General features: G+C 38.7%; 1 protein-coding gene and 1 pseudogene across 2 annotated transcripts; one reads left to right on the forward strand and one right to left on the reverse strand.

Moving 5' to 3' along the window:
- Window positions 1-1,910: 1,910 nt before the first annotated feature.
- Window positions 1,911-8,050, forward strand: LOC146457387 (uncharacterized). Its single transcript, XM_085092056.1, has 5 exons — window positions 1,911-2,434; window positions 4,445-4,495; window positions 6,069-6,257; window positions 7,161-7,262; window positions 7,820-8,050. The coding sequence occupies exons 1-5, from the start codon at window positions 2,390-2,392 to the stop codon at window positions 7,928-7,930; spliced, it is 498 nt and encodes a 165-aa protein (XP_084948182.1). The 5' UTR covers window positions 1,911-2,389; the 3' UTR covers window positions 7,931-8,050.
- Window positions 8,051-10,257: 2,207 nt separating this feature from the next.
- LOC146457388 (uncharacterized) lies at window positions 10,258-12,152 on the reverse strand (annotated as a pseudogene). Its single transcript, XR_014858493.1, has 2 exons — window positions 10,556-12,152; window positions 10,258-10,524 (listed from the first exon to the last, which is right to left on the reverse strand). The product of XR_014858493.1 is annotated as an uncharacterized LOC146457388 (transcript).
- Window positions 12,153-13,429: the final 1,277 nt, after the last annotated feature.

Consider the following 13,429-nt stretch of genomic DNA (forward strand, 5'->3'; position numbering starts at 1 on the left):
AGAAGAACCGAATAAACAAAGCCAGATTTTCAGGCCTTTACTGATTTTACGGTATGATAAATCAGATAAACCAGTCGGTTTGTATAAATTTACCGACACTGCTGCCGTAGCCATCACTGGCCGTATATTATTAACCACAATAAAGCGCGTACGCTTCAGAAATCAATCAGAATGTTATAAAATAAATAAAGCTTTTCTTGCTTTAGAACGGTGCCTACTAATACCGAAGTATTTTTGACTATGCGGGAAAAGCAGATCTTAGCAAGGGCTATTGGAATCCAAAAAGAAAATTAGGGGTAACTGCGCATTTTTCAGAGATAATTAAGCAACAATATTTCTAAAAAGCGCCAAAATATAAAGCAATGTATATGGCAGTTTTTTTTCTGAATTGAAGCCTAATTATCTCTGAAAAATGCATGGTTACCCTCAATTTTCTTTTAGGATACCAAGAGTACTTTCTAAGTTCTGCTTTCTCCGCATAGTTTTAAACCGCGAAAAATATTCCTGTATTAGTGAGCACTACCCATAGGAAACCCGAGTGTCTCGAGATGCGCAGAACGTATGCGCAGTAACAATGGTAGGCACCGTCCTTAATTGCTGGTTGATCAGATGATAACGCTCTCGGCATAAAGAATGTCCTCAAAATTTCACAGTTGTCCTAGAAGCATAGCTTCTCGGTCAACGTTCACTTTTTGGGCAATCTTTCAGCCGCGAACATTACTCTCCGATATACCAGCCGCCTGAAAGTGTTTATTTACTAATACAAACTGAGAAATTTCTTTCGTTTCGCCTCTCAAAATAACTTCTTCTCGCGCATGATCGATCTTTCTTCTTCACTCACCGCCCACTGAACACCCGGAATTAGCTAATACGTTCGACCACTGAACACCTACTTCTCGTGGACATTTTTACAGGCATTTACTGGAGTGATTAAAGTTAGCATTCTGGGGCGGTTGTTCGAAAGCCGATTAACGCTAATCTACGATTAAAAGTTAATCGGGGTTTTGATATCGCTCTTTAAAAGTGATTTCAAAGCCTAATTTCAAGCTAAAGGTAAAGAAAAGTCTAACTCAAAACTGAGGGCCAAAACTATTTTGAAAGAATCTTTATTGAGTATTTATTAGACTCGAACCAATCCAAGGATTAGCTTAAATCTTCTTTCTTTGTCCTGAGAGTTTGTGATGGATTGGAGTCAAAGCAAAGTGCTAACACAGTATTGATAAGCAATTGTACATGTATTCTTAACCTTTTTTGAAGCAATTGAGATCAGCGTCCAATTTCTCCTTACTGTTGACTATTTAATCAAATAAAAAGGTCATGAGAATGCATGAATTGATCACCAAAGATATTCGTGATGCCGTTAAACAAAAGGCCCAAGTTGATCCACGAGAAACATATCTTGAGAACAACAAGAAAAATATTATGTTTGTTGGTATTTATGTAAATTCGTCTCATAGCAGGAAACGGAGGCTTCATTGTATATTTTCTTACAACCTGTTACTGTCATAGTTTTCTTTATCGCTCATATTTTATCGACGTAGTTGTTTATATGCATTCATCGGTAAATCGAATCTTTATTTCACAACTGTATCAACTGCAGTGTCTTATACAGATTTGGAACTAGCCCTGATTGAAACAAAACAAAACAAAAGCAAAAAACAGCAACAACAAAACCTCAATTCAACTACTACAATATTTAAAATTCTAAGTTGCCTAGACATTCGGCTCGTTTTATAATAATAGAATAAAAACGTACAGTATCTGTAAAAGTTCAAGCTAAGGCAAGCGACGTGAACTGCTCATTGCGACTGAATCCAATGCCGGCAAGCCCAGTAGGTTTGAACCCAATCATAAAATTAGTGACGAGAAAGCGGTTAAACGGCTAAAGTTGTCCAGTGTCTCTTTTGACATATCTAAACCAGCCGGCAAAGCAGTTGAACAAACTAAACTTTTTCGGAAATCCTTTTTCGTTTAATTACTATTTGAATTATTCTATTATCTTAAATTTACCGACTCGTTCCTTGTGTAAAAGAGAATAGGCGGTATTTTTGTGTGTACCGGAAAATATATATTTTTTAATGATATTTCAAATGAAAGTCATGTTTCATATATTTGAAATAACAGGTGAATAAACGTATTTTATAAACATTCCTTTTCGTTTGAATTTTTTATTTAAAGGTACTCACGCTATTAAATTAGCCAGTACGGTCCTATCTTGGTACACAGAAAATAGTTGATGCAGTTTAATTTTCACCATAGAATATGTAGACACAGCTTTACAAAGGTAAAGCGTTATTAAAAAAAAAGACCATATACAGTGCAATCCACTGTTTTGGAGTTCGTTGTATAGCTAGAGTTGTGAGTCGTTTCACTTTGTCAAGTCCAAGACATGAAGGTTGATCTCTTTTTTAGTCTTTGCGTCACTCTTGCTCTGGTAAGTTTGCGGACGACGATTTTCAATTTTTAGACCTTCTTTTTTTTTCTACCAATTTGCCTTTCCGCAGTTTAATAGCCATTCAAAAAAGAACTCTTAAGATTGGAAAATGTTGGTAAGGGCCCCTGCCAGTAACAATTAACGCCTGCTAACATATGTTAAGTTTTAGCAGAGGCACTAATATAATGACTAACGCGGTTGAATACCTTTGTAGAAAGCCTTTTAAAATCGCCTTAGATAGTCGCATTAAATTGCGAAAAACTAGAGTTGATTTCTTTTCTACATGATGACACTTCAAACTTTTGCAACATGGCAAAATAAAATCGTTTTGTTTTCGGAGGCACAAAAAAAAAAGAACAAAATAATGCCTGAGAAAGGTAGAAACGTCCCAGAATTCTGTGATTAATATAACGGACTTTTCCTTAAATTTTTCTGCGACTAATAGAAACATATTCAGCCAAAAGCATCCGTTTTCGTCATTTCTTTAAATAGACGTTCACACCGCAGTTTTGGGTGGCGATCATTTTCATTTTACGTTTTTATTGGTTAAAATGTCCAATCGAAAAATTAAGGCGCGCGGGGATTTCCCGTCGTCCTCTGCGCCACTGTAAATCTTCTATAACCGATCGAGAATGACGGTATCATTCAGTGAGTGACACAGCATACTCGGAAAAAGGAAGATGAGTGCTCCTTTCAGGAGTCGAACCTTTCCGAATACTAGTTCGGATGCACTACCACTGAGCTTGAGGAGACCCATGGGAGCTTCTGAGTTTTCGCGGAAGGAAGGATCCTCTTAAGTGAGGGGAGAGGTTTCCGAGGTCTGTTGTAGATGGGGGAACTGGAATGTATCTCAGTTCTGCTAAATTTTCGGCTATTTCTCATCTTATAGTCAATTTTGTTCTCAGTTGTCCAGTCAAAAATGGCAGTATTTCTCACATAACAGTTGAAATTTGGCCAATTGATTCTCAGCTAACACTCAGCTAAACTCTATCCGTTTTTAAGAGTGCCTGACCGTAACTTTCGAGAATCGCTGGCCAAGCTTGAAAAATCGAAACTCCTGATAATTTGCCTGAAGTTTACTTTTGGGGAACTATCTTCGAAAATATTATTTGAATGTTCTGGAAATTTTTAGTTTTCGAGAATTTTGGAGAAAACGAAATAACGGGTTTTGCCTCATTAATTATGCAAAAATCTCACTCAAAATTAGCCAAGTTCAATATGCTTGTGTTGAAACAGTACGCAACGCTAGAAAGCGAGGTCGCTTTTGAATAAGAGCATAACTCACCTACTTTCTATCAATGGGACCTATGTAAACTTTTGTAGAACTTTGGAGGGTTTTATGGCTCTTTGAAAAATTGACATTTTAGGACTTCGCGATGAGGCGAAAATTGAGTAAGTTTGAAGGTTTAAAATGCATTTTGGTATGTCAGGTATCGACTTGAGAGGAACATTGTCATAAGGCTTGGGTCTTCGTCTTTAATAATATGAACTAAAAAATCTGGGCAATCAATGGCGCAATGACGAAAACCAAAGTTAGCGAGGCTTCGTTAACAAATTTGCATAATTCGCAACTGTTGAGAAAATGCTAGGTTGTGGCGACTCGGTGAAAACATTGACCCAGGCTATCTTCAAATGGTTATTTTACCCCACATTGCATTTGCCTGTTTCTCTTTCTTGTTTAATAACGTGGTAGAAAAGGTCTGGAAAAAAAAATGCGTGATCGGAAAAGAAAATATTCAGCAAATTCTGGTGGGAAATTTGCATAATGCAAATCTTCCAATAAATCTTTCTGCAAAGGAATCTGATTGGAAAGGTTTCGTTAAGAGACCATTTGACCGAAACACCCCACATATAAGGACAAAACATAAGCATAAGCATAAAAAATGTCAGTCTTACCTCCATTTGGTTTTAAATTATGTTACTTGTCAATCATTTGAAGCTGGTGACTCATTCGCAATTCAATCGAGTTTTTCTTGTTAATGATGACTCCATACTTTCTTGTTTCTCTAGGGAGCGGATCAAAGCTCAAATCTTCCCAAGTTTGCAGCCTGTAACCGACCGGTGAGTTCACTCAACCACGACAAGACATGATTTGTAATGGTGTAAACCCAGTCCTTAGAGGTTTGATTCGCGCCTATGCGTGAAGGCGTTAGATTTGTAGAATTTTAGATTTATTTGCATGAACTAGATTTGCAGCTTTCTTCCTTCAACGTTGTTTTCGAGAAGCCGAAAAGGAAAGCCGTGCCTTTCGAAACATTGGAAAAGATACTTCCCTGACCGTGAAATCAGCCTTACCCCTTTTTTAGATTATTTGTTTTTCGAGAAGCGTCTGCCGCACAATCGTAGTCAACTGAAATTACAGTTACAAATCAAGTTATCATTTACATCAGTTCGCTACTGTGACGGGATTCGAAACAGCTGATCATAAAATACTTACAATTTGTGTTCAATCATTAATCCTTGAAATCCCTTTCGTCTCAAACTTCTCGCTTCGCGATTAAAACAAGAGTGACGCGCTGTCGTTACAAGTCTAACTGTTATTTGAAAATCTTGTCACCTGACCTGAATTTCCCGCCTTGCAATTTCGAGGCGATACTGAATAACTGACAACAATATAAGCAAAATCTGCGAACTTTATATCCACGAAATGCAAATAATAATAACAACTTTATTTAAGTCTCAAATCTGGATAGCCGAGCACAAGTGCCCTACTAATTTGGGAGACTAACAAAAAATGTAAAGTAAAATCTATTCAACTAAGATTAAGTAAAGTTAAGAAAACCTAATAATTAATTATCATTAATTAACACCTAAAAAATTATTTATTTGACAATTAACTAGATAGATGAACAGCAAGAGCAACGCATACATCCATCGTCCAACAGAGAGCTGGCGTCAAACTTTCTTATAGCGATTTTAAAGTTGTTCAAAGTTTTTGCGGATCTAATGTTTTTAGGCAGTTTTCCCCATAATTTTGGTCCAAGGTAGCGCAAGGAATGTTGACCATATGTTACTGTATTAAATCATGTACAATAATGCGCTTTAAACGAATACAGGAAAATCTCGCTAGTGCAAGCATGTCGTTTACGTTGTATCGAGTACGTAATGTATGTGGACACGTAAAATAAGCCCTCCAGCTCTCCTGGAATATAAGCGAAACTGAAACGGTTTTCAGATAAAGAGGATGTTATTTTAGAGGTGTAATACCAAACTACGACATTTTAAGATGCAAAATTCCTTCCTGCGATAATAGCCATTTCCCCCATCCCCCCCCCCCCCCCCGTCCCCTTCTCCGAAAACATACCTTACCTGAAAACTCAAAATACCAAAGGTCGTATTCAAGAAAGTATACCAAGCTATACAGCTTCCAAAGATAGATATTTCATGAGATAACTCGGGTATTCTCCATGCTTGAAGACCTCCTGACCTATGTTCAGATATCAACTCCTTATTTCTTAAATAGGACGTCCTGAGTTCTGAAGTCATGTACTGCATGAATAGTACATTCATAAAGACTTCTTAGCTTAATTTTGTCGAGTATCACTGAACTCGGGTTTTAACCAGAGGAGAAATACCAATGAACAAAGCCATGCACATATGCTCTTTTTTCTTTAGTTTGAATCTCTTTTTGCAGGACGGGAAGAATTTCAGCTGCCAAGCTGGGTTGACCTGCGTGCTGACTAAGAAGTTCAAAGTACTGGGAGAGATAACCCCAGTCAAACAATGCATGCCAAAGGACATGGCGATTAGAGTGGAAACGGTTGACATGGAGGAAGATAAACAAACTGCTTTGGCCAGGATGAAGCGTTTTATCCCTTTAGCTGTAAGAAAACTGGACATCTTTAATAAGCTTGACTTAAAAAGGGAGAGCCACCTTGCAATACAGCGAAATAAGCAAGACAATAGGAAAGTACTGTTAAGTAGCTTTCATTTGAATGGTTACACTAAAGGATTGCATCCACAGACTCAAGAGATAGATCACCTTGTACAGCATAATAAACAGCACCAGAGGAAAGTACTGCTCAGCTGGCTTTCATTTGAATGGCCACATTTTAGGATTTTATCTACAGACTCAAGAGATAGATCACCTTGTGCAGCAGAATAAACAGTACCACAGGAAAGTACTGTTCAGTAGCTTTTATTTGAGTGGTCACACTTGAGGATTTCATCCACAGACTCAAAAGTTAGAATCACCTTGAAAAGCATAATAAACAGAACCACAGGGAAGTACTGCATGAATGGTCACACTTTAGGATTTCATCCACAGACTCAAGAGATAGATCGCCTTGTCTTGTACAGCATAATAAACATCACCACGGGAGAGTACTGTCCAGTTAAACGGTCAAACTTTAGCCGTATTTCATCCACAATATCAAATTAAAGTTAGAACCACCTTGTACATCCTAATAAACAGCACCACAGCAAAGTACCTCTCTGTAGCTTTCAGTCAATGGTCACACTTTGGCATTATGATTTCATCGAAAGATTGAAAGGTAGATTAGGCACATCGCAGAACATAATAAATAGCATAAGCGGAAGGAGCTGCCCATAGTTTTCATTTCAAAGGTCACACTTTGGAATTTCACCACGCCGGTCCCTATTATAGGCGACGACATTGACACTGAACTCTGTCCGTATGTAGATAATTCCAAAATTTAATAACCGTTTTTGTTTACCACAATTTAACTGAATGGAATCATTAACCTAACGTTTTCTCTTAATTCAGCCTTGCGCCAATGAACTTACCTGCCTTCCGAACTTCTGCTGTCCACGTCTAGTCCAGCGCTGCCTTCCTAAACTCCCGGAAATGGGCACGTGTACCTTGCAGGTTAGTTACAGCTTCAATGCAATGTTCGTGCCAGCCTTGGTGTAATGTAAGTGCCAGCCTCGGTGCAATGTTAGGAGCAGCGTTCCGGCGTGCAATGTTAGTAACCGAGTGTCGGTGTAATGTTACTAACAGCCTTGGCGCAATGTTAGAAACAAAGTTGGTGTAATGTAAGGAACAGCCTTGATGTACTGTTAAGAACAGCTTTGGTGCAATGTTAGGAACAGCCTCGGAGTAATGTTAGAAACAGCGTTGTTGTTAGGAATAGCCTTGAAGCAACGTTTAGAACAGCCCTGGTCTCATAACGAACATTACACCAAGTTTGGTATACTGTTAGCAACGAAACTTGCTATTAGACATCATCGTCGAAAAACCTTGTTGTATTAGAAATAGCACTGCCAGTAACAACCTTGGTATAAAGCTGACAACAGCCTACATGCAATGGTAACGCAGGCTTGATGAAACGCAACGTTTTCAGATTTGTCGTCATCCAGTGCAATATTGCCGGTAAAATACCTCTTAACGTGACGGCTATTTCAGGTTTATTTTAATCTCTCTAGATATTACACAACTGTGGTTGCCAGAACGGACTTGAATGTCGACAGACAACTTCTATCACCATCCCGATCGTAGGAATCAAGCTTCCTCTTCTACAGTGCGTGAGGCCATGAGCGGTCTAATGTACCCAAGCCCAGAGCCAGTTACGAAGTTGAAGCAAACGTAGTTTGAACATTAGCGACAAAAATTCTGTAGCAAGCATGGGGACAAATAAAACAAGCATTTTAAACCCAGGACATGTTTTCTTTTAGCTTCTTTCTTATGGAAGATTAGGGTACCAAAAAGTAATCTCATTGGCGTTTCCTCTACCATTGAAGGCACGTTGTCTATTTAACTACACCACAGAATGAAGAGCCCATATAACAACGCAAAAATAATGTTTGGGCTCAGTTTGGTCCCCAACGTGGACGTCGATGTCACTCCAAGATCATAAAACTGATATTGACAGAACCGTTAAATAACGTATACTTATTGTACAATAACTGTCCAAATTCCTGCGCGCTGATTGGCTCGTAGCTATCGTCTATAAGAGTACAGACAATAAAAATGACGTCAGATGTAACGCGCACGCTTTCTCAATGGAAAATAGAGCCAAATCCGTTCGTACTTATTTTATGTTATTGAAAAAAACTCCATGGTAGTTTTCTATGGTCTATACTCTTATAGACCATTAATGTTTCACTAACAAGTTTTGAACATTTTATGACGTCAGGCGTGATAGCATCAAAAACGGACTTATCAGCGATTTGGCAAAGTGCAGTTGCATAGCGATCAAATGATTCACAAGGATATTGCTGTCGTGAATTGAAACGATAGCGCTCGCACGGAATATTCTTTCTCGGATTATAGCAATTGTCGCATCCTCGATGACATTCTTAGCACCTTTTTCTCGGTAGCCAATAGATTCCACCTTTTGAAGACTCTTCTTATTGGCTTCAGGTCCAATGAGAGTTAGAAGCACAGCTACTTAAACGTCTTAAATTCTTTGTTTCATCTACCTGATTTTTTATTTTATTTTGCCATACTGCACGCATTACAAAATACAATACAAATTACAGGTTTTCGAGTCTAAAGTACAAAAAAAAAAAAAAAAAAAAAAAAAAAAGGGGGAAACCTAAACGAAACCACGAGGCTTATATGAAATTAAGTTTGCACACAAAATACAAGAGCGAATGCCGGAGCAGGCACTTTAATCATGGATGAGCACAAGGCAGAAGATCAGAGAAGAAATTGTATGTTAAAAAATTAACACAGTTCTCAATAAAGAAATCATTTAACTTGTTTTGGGAGGACGCGATAGATGTAGTGCTAGTGATCTCAGAACTAAGAGCATTAAAACATTTTGGCTTTGAAAGAAAACAAAAAAAATGTCTGATATTTGTTCTGCGGACAATATGGTAATCCAAAAGAAAATGCATGCCTGTGTTTGGGTACGATTATTCAAGGAAAATAGAATATCAAATTTTGAAGGAAGATTGAAGCTGGAGAATAAATACATAAATTGTCCATTTTTGAAACGACACTTTTGTTCTCACATCTCCTTCCACTCGCTTCCTTTTTCAGCGACGTTGCAATCATTGATTTCGATATTTAGATCGTGACAGGCCAAACACGACTCCTGCTGGTCGCTAAATGTACCTTAGACTGCTCGGGATAGTGCTCTCCCGAGTACGCGTCTGAGAGACTTTTCCCGCCTTTTGATCAGTATAAAAAGTTGTGAGATCGCTCTGCTGAACGCTGGTGTTCTTTTGATCTTGATCGTGATGAGAAACACTCAAATTTACTGGATGGAGGTTTTTTTTATCATTCGGAGCCGTTTGGAGTAGTTTCTTTATGCTGTACGCTAGTTCTATGGCATTTGTTTAGGTCTATCGGCTCAGATTAACTGCACGATTTCAGGTAATGTTAGGTAAATGTTATCTGTAAAGACATAGGGTTCGTAAATTTCAGTTTTTTCTCATAATTTCATGTTTAAGTTATCTGCAGAGAGCTGAGATCACAGGACGTTTGTTTATCACAGTTATGGAAGTCTGATAGATCCACGTCTTTTACAAAGCTGTTCATCATTTGTCGCTCGGTTTCAAGAGCTGTAGTTTCTTAAAGTTGCGTTCAGCGCTCCTGCTCTCTGGCTTCAACAGGTATTGCGTTCTTACAGCTGACGAGCTCTTTGACTTCGAGAGAGTGCGGTTCCGGTAGCGTGAGAACAAAAGGTATTGATCGAGCCATTCATGTTACTATGTAACGTTATAAAGCTTTAACAATGTAAGCGATAAACATCTTGGAGATCCGACCAAGGTATGATTAAACATTCACGTGCTCATAAATTACAGACAACGAAAATATAAGCATTTACACGTGCAAAACTATTATTGATAAGCAAATGGACAGTCAGAATCTCCTTAATATGATATGCCAGACAAACACTTGAACAACAAAATCGTTAAGGTCCAAATAAAAAACTTTATTTAAGTCATTGCTTTCGTTAATATTTCCGACTGGTGCGGATCCTTAACTTTTAGCGTAATTTTGAAAGCATAACGTTTGTTACTAGCCCTTACAAAGCAAAAAAACGAACAATGATTTGTACCTGCAAATTAAGCCTTATTTCAGCTTTAAAAATGATCATGGTGTTTTCGTAAACCGTTTTTAATTTCCCCAGCCTTAACTGACTTTCGCTTAATATGATCTTCGTCATTTACGTACCTCACTGATTAAGCTATTACTTTATTTTCAAGAACATTATAAATGTACTAACTGACTTAACATAAAATATTAAAGACAATATGATGTAGTGTCTTTAGCTTACGTTAGCAAAATCCACCTTATCATTTCAATGTGTGGGACCAAGATAACTGAACCAGCCGAATGATGGAGCACATGAGAAGCTGGATGTTCCAGTTACATCACCTCCAGAATGTTATCTAGCACCTGGCTCATATTTAGAATTCTTCCTTTGATATCTTGGTTCCGGGTTATCCACTCACTGGCACTGGTGTCGTAATATCGGTCAAGCACATTCAAAGACCATGGAATCTTGTTCTCTTTCAGCTTTCTGGCAAAAAGCGGCCGAAGTTGATGACTTCGTCCTGCGTCAAAGTCCCATCTTTGTTGTCGGCAGGCATCCATGCTCCAAGGTAGGTTAGGAGACCATGGCGTCTGGTGAATTCTCTTGCGTCCTTGATGGCTTTTTTAACGTTGTTGCGGCCCACTGTTTTTCCGTCTCCACTCCACTCCTTCGCTCCTTCGACTTTCTTGTTTGGTCCAGACGCGTAGCTGTGCCACTCAGCTAGCATGTACGAGTCATTTTTATAAATGGTTTCGTCGATTCTTTCGAGAGAGCTTCCTGTTTTCCCTGGTGAGCCGAGAATGAGAATACGTTGAGCGTTGTTACCTCCAGTTCCACGAATCGCCTTGACCACTTGGGAAGTCCAACTGTTGTATTTGTCGGGCCTCATGCGGAGGCTCTCGTTGCAAGAGTACACCGTTTTGTTACACTCATCGATTCCCAGTTCTGTAAACAGATTAAAGCTGAGACCATAACTTTTGTCTCGCAGATGGCGCGCTACCGCAGTCCACCAAGCTACATAATTCTGCTGATCTTCCTCGGTTGCAGATGCCTCAGCTTTATGGTGGATCCAAGAGATGATCGGCATCACTCTTTTGTCGAGACATTTGTCAACTACCGCCGTCAGATTTGCGAGAAACCAAGCGAAATCAGTAGAGTCATACGGAGCGGTGTACAAGTCTGCCCTCGATCGAAGCCTAACATTTCTGAAGCCCTTCGAGTAGATGTCGTCGATATTCTGGGCGTGGTACTTCGACAACGGTTCTGGTGTTTTGAACCAGTTAGTGGCAAATCCTTGTTTGATTAGCTTTCGATAAGCTTTTGGACTAACTGGGGACGTCAGGTCTGCACCAAGAACGGTTGATAGGAGGCCCGAGGCCACTAAACCTGAGATAAGCATATCTTTTTCGGTGAATGCCGAAGGGGAAAAACAATTGCTAGCACACGAACCAGAGAGGACTAAATCGCGGAGCTTGAATATGCTTGTGAGTATATAAGTAGCACATGATATGACAGGGCAGAAATAGTGGAAGGATGTCATTGGCTAAAAGATGTCCTTGAACTTTTAATTAGCATAACAAGCATGACACGTTCGTTTTGAGTGTCTCCTGAGTCAGACAAAGAAAACCTGAGTCCCCACTACACTGCCAGAGCATCTGCTCACAGCACTTCATCTCCCGCTGACAAAAAGAGATGAAAGCCACACTGGCAGGGACTAGTTTAAGCCCTGTAGCAAAAGCAATTAACAGTTTTCACGACATGCGTAATGTTTCTTTTTAGAAGCTATAGGGTGATTTGATTTCAATAAAGTTTTACTTGTTAAAAAAAAAGATATCAGCTTTTTGATGATTCGTATCGAATTTTCCCAGTTAAGCCTAACCATCTATTCTAAGCTAAGCCTTAACTGTCTGTTCTCGTTTTTTATTGAAAATGGAATCTAGCAACTGACGCCTGATGTTCCTTTTTAAATGTATTATTCCGATTTGTCAGCTCTTACTATGTTACAGTTGTTAGATGTTAGAATAAGTAGTCTCTGTTGACAAAATCATAGGGTTTAGGGGCAGAAAAATGAGAGAATTATGGACACGTTAGTACGTAGTCGTCGTATCAATGAATTACAATACCTAATTTTCCCCACCAAGAGATAGCGGTGCATACTCACCATAATCGTTTTTTTGAATTTCAAATATCATAAAATGTTTTAAATATGGAATTTAGCGCTAATTGTGCTTCGAACAATCCGGCCTTGGTTTGGAGTACGGTAACTATAACGGCGAATAGCGAGTGTCTTATTTGTTAATAACAATAGATCTTTTCACGTTTTCGGACGCGATGTTGCCTTATGAGGGGGTTAGGTCGAGATGGGTAGCAAGCAAAGATATTTTACAGTAGATGTGTAGGATTCTGGCAGGCTTTAAACCTCTCCAACTCTTCTCGTATTTGTCATATTTTGACAAGGAACACACAAGGTCCCATATACCATTCACGCGTCGCGAATAATATAAAAAATTATATCACATTCACGCAAAATTCGAGGCGTTCATCTTTTCACGTATAAATAATTAAAAACAAATTCACAGAATGTTTTTTATTCTGTAAACGGTTTAGACTATTTACAAAAAAAAGTTAATTCTTCAACTGGTTTGCTTTTCAATCTACCCACAGACCTGACAGGCTTCTTCTGTCATTGCAGATTGTAGACACGCCATCAATTACTATTCAACTTACTAATCGCATACACTGAGCACTTCACGAAAATCGTTTGTCGCACGATTATGTAGCATAGAAGTTTATCACAACTTTTCAACCGTACATTTACCATAACCAGAAAGTAATTCACGTAAAACAAGGCAATTCACGAATCAAGTTTAATACCACGCTTCTTTTACGGCTCACCCTAAATTAGAAAGTTACATTCACGTGGACGTGAATAGATCATATCATTGATAATAACAAACCACGAATAACTAAAGGCTCGAATCATGATTCACGGAAAAGTAAATGGTCTCATTTACGTTTCAAGAAAAAAGTGTAGGGTGCCCTGAAC

Source organism: Pavona decussata, unplaced genomic scaffold (assembly GCF_977016875.1).
Source record: "Pavona decussata unplaced genomic scaffold, jaPavDecu1.1 SCAFFOLD_244, whole genome shotgun sequence".
Taxonomy (NCBI): domain Eukaryota; kingdom Metazoa; phylum Cnidaria; class Anthozoa; order Scleractinia; family Agariciidae; genus Pavona; species Pavona decussata.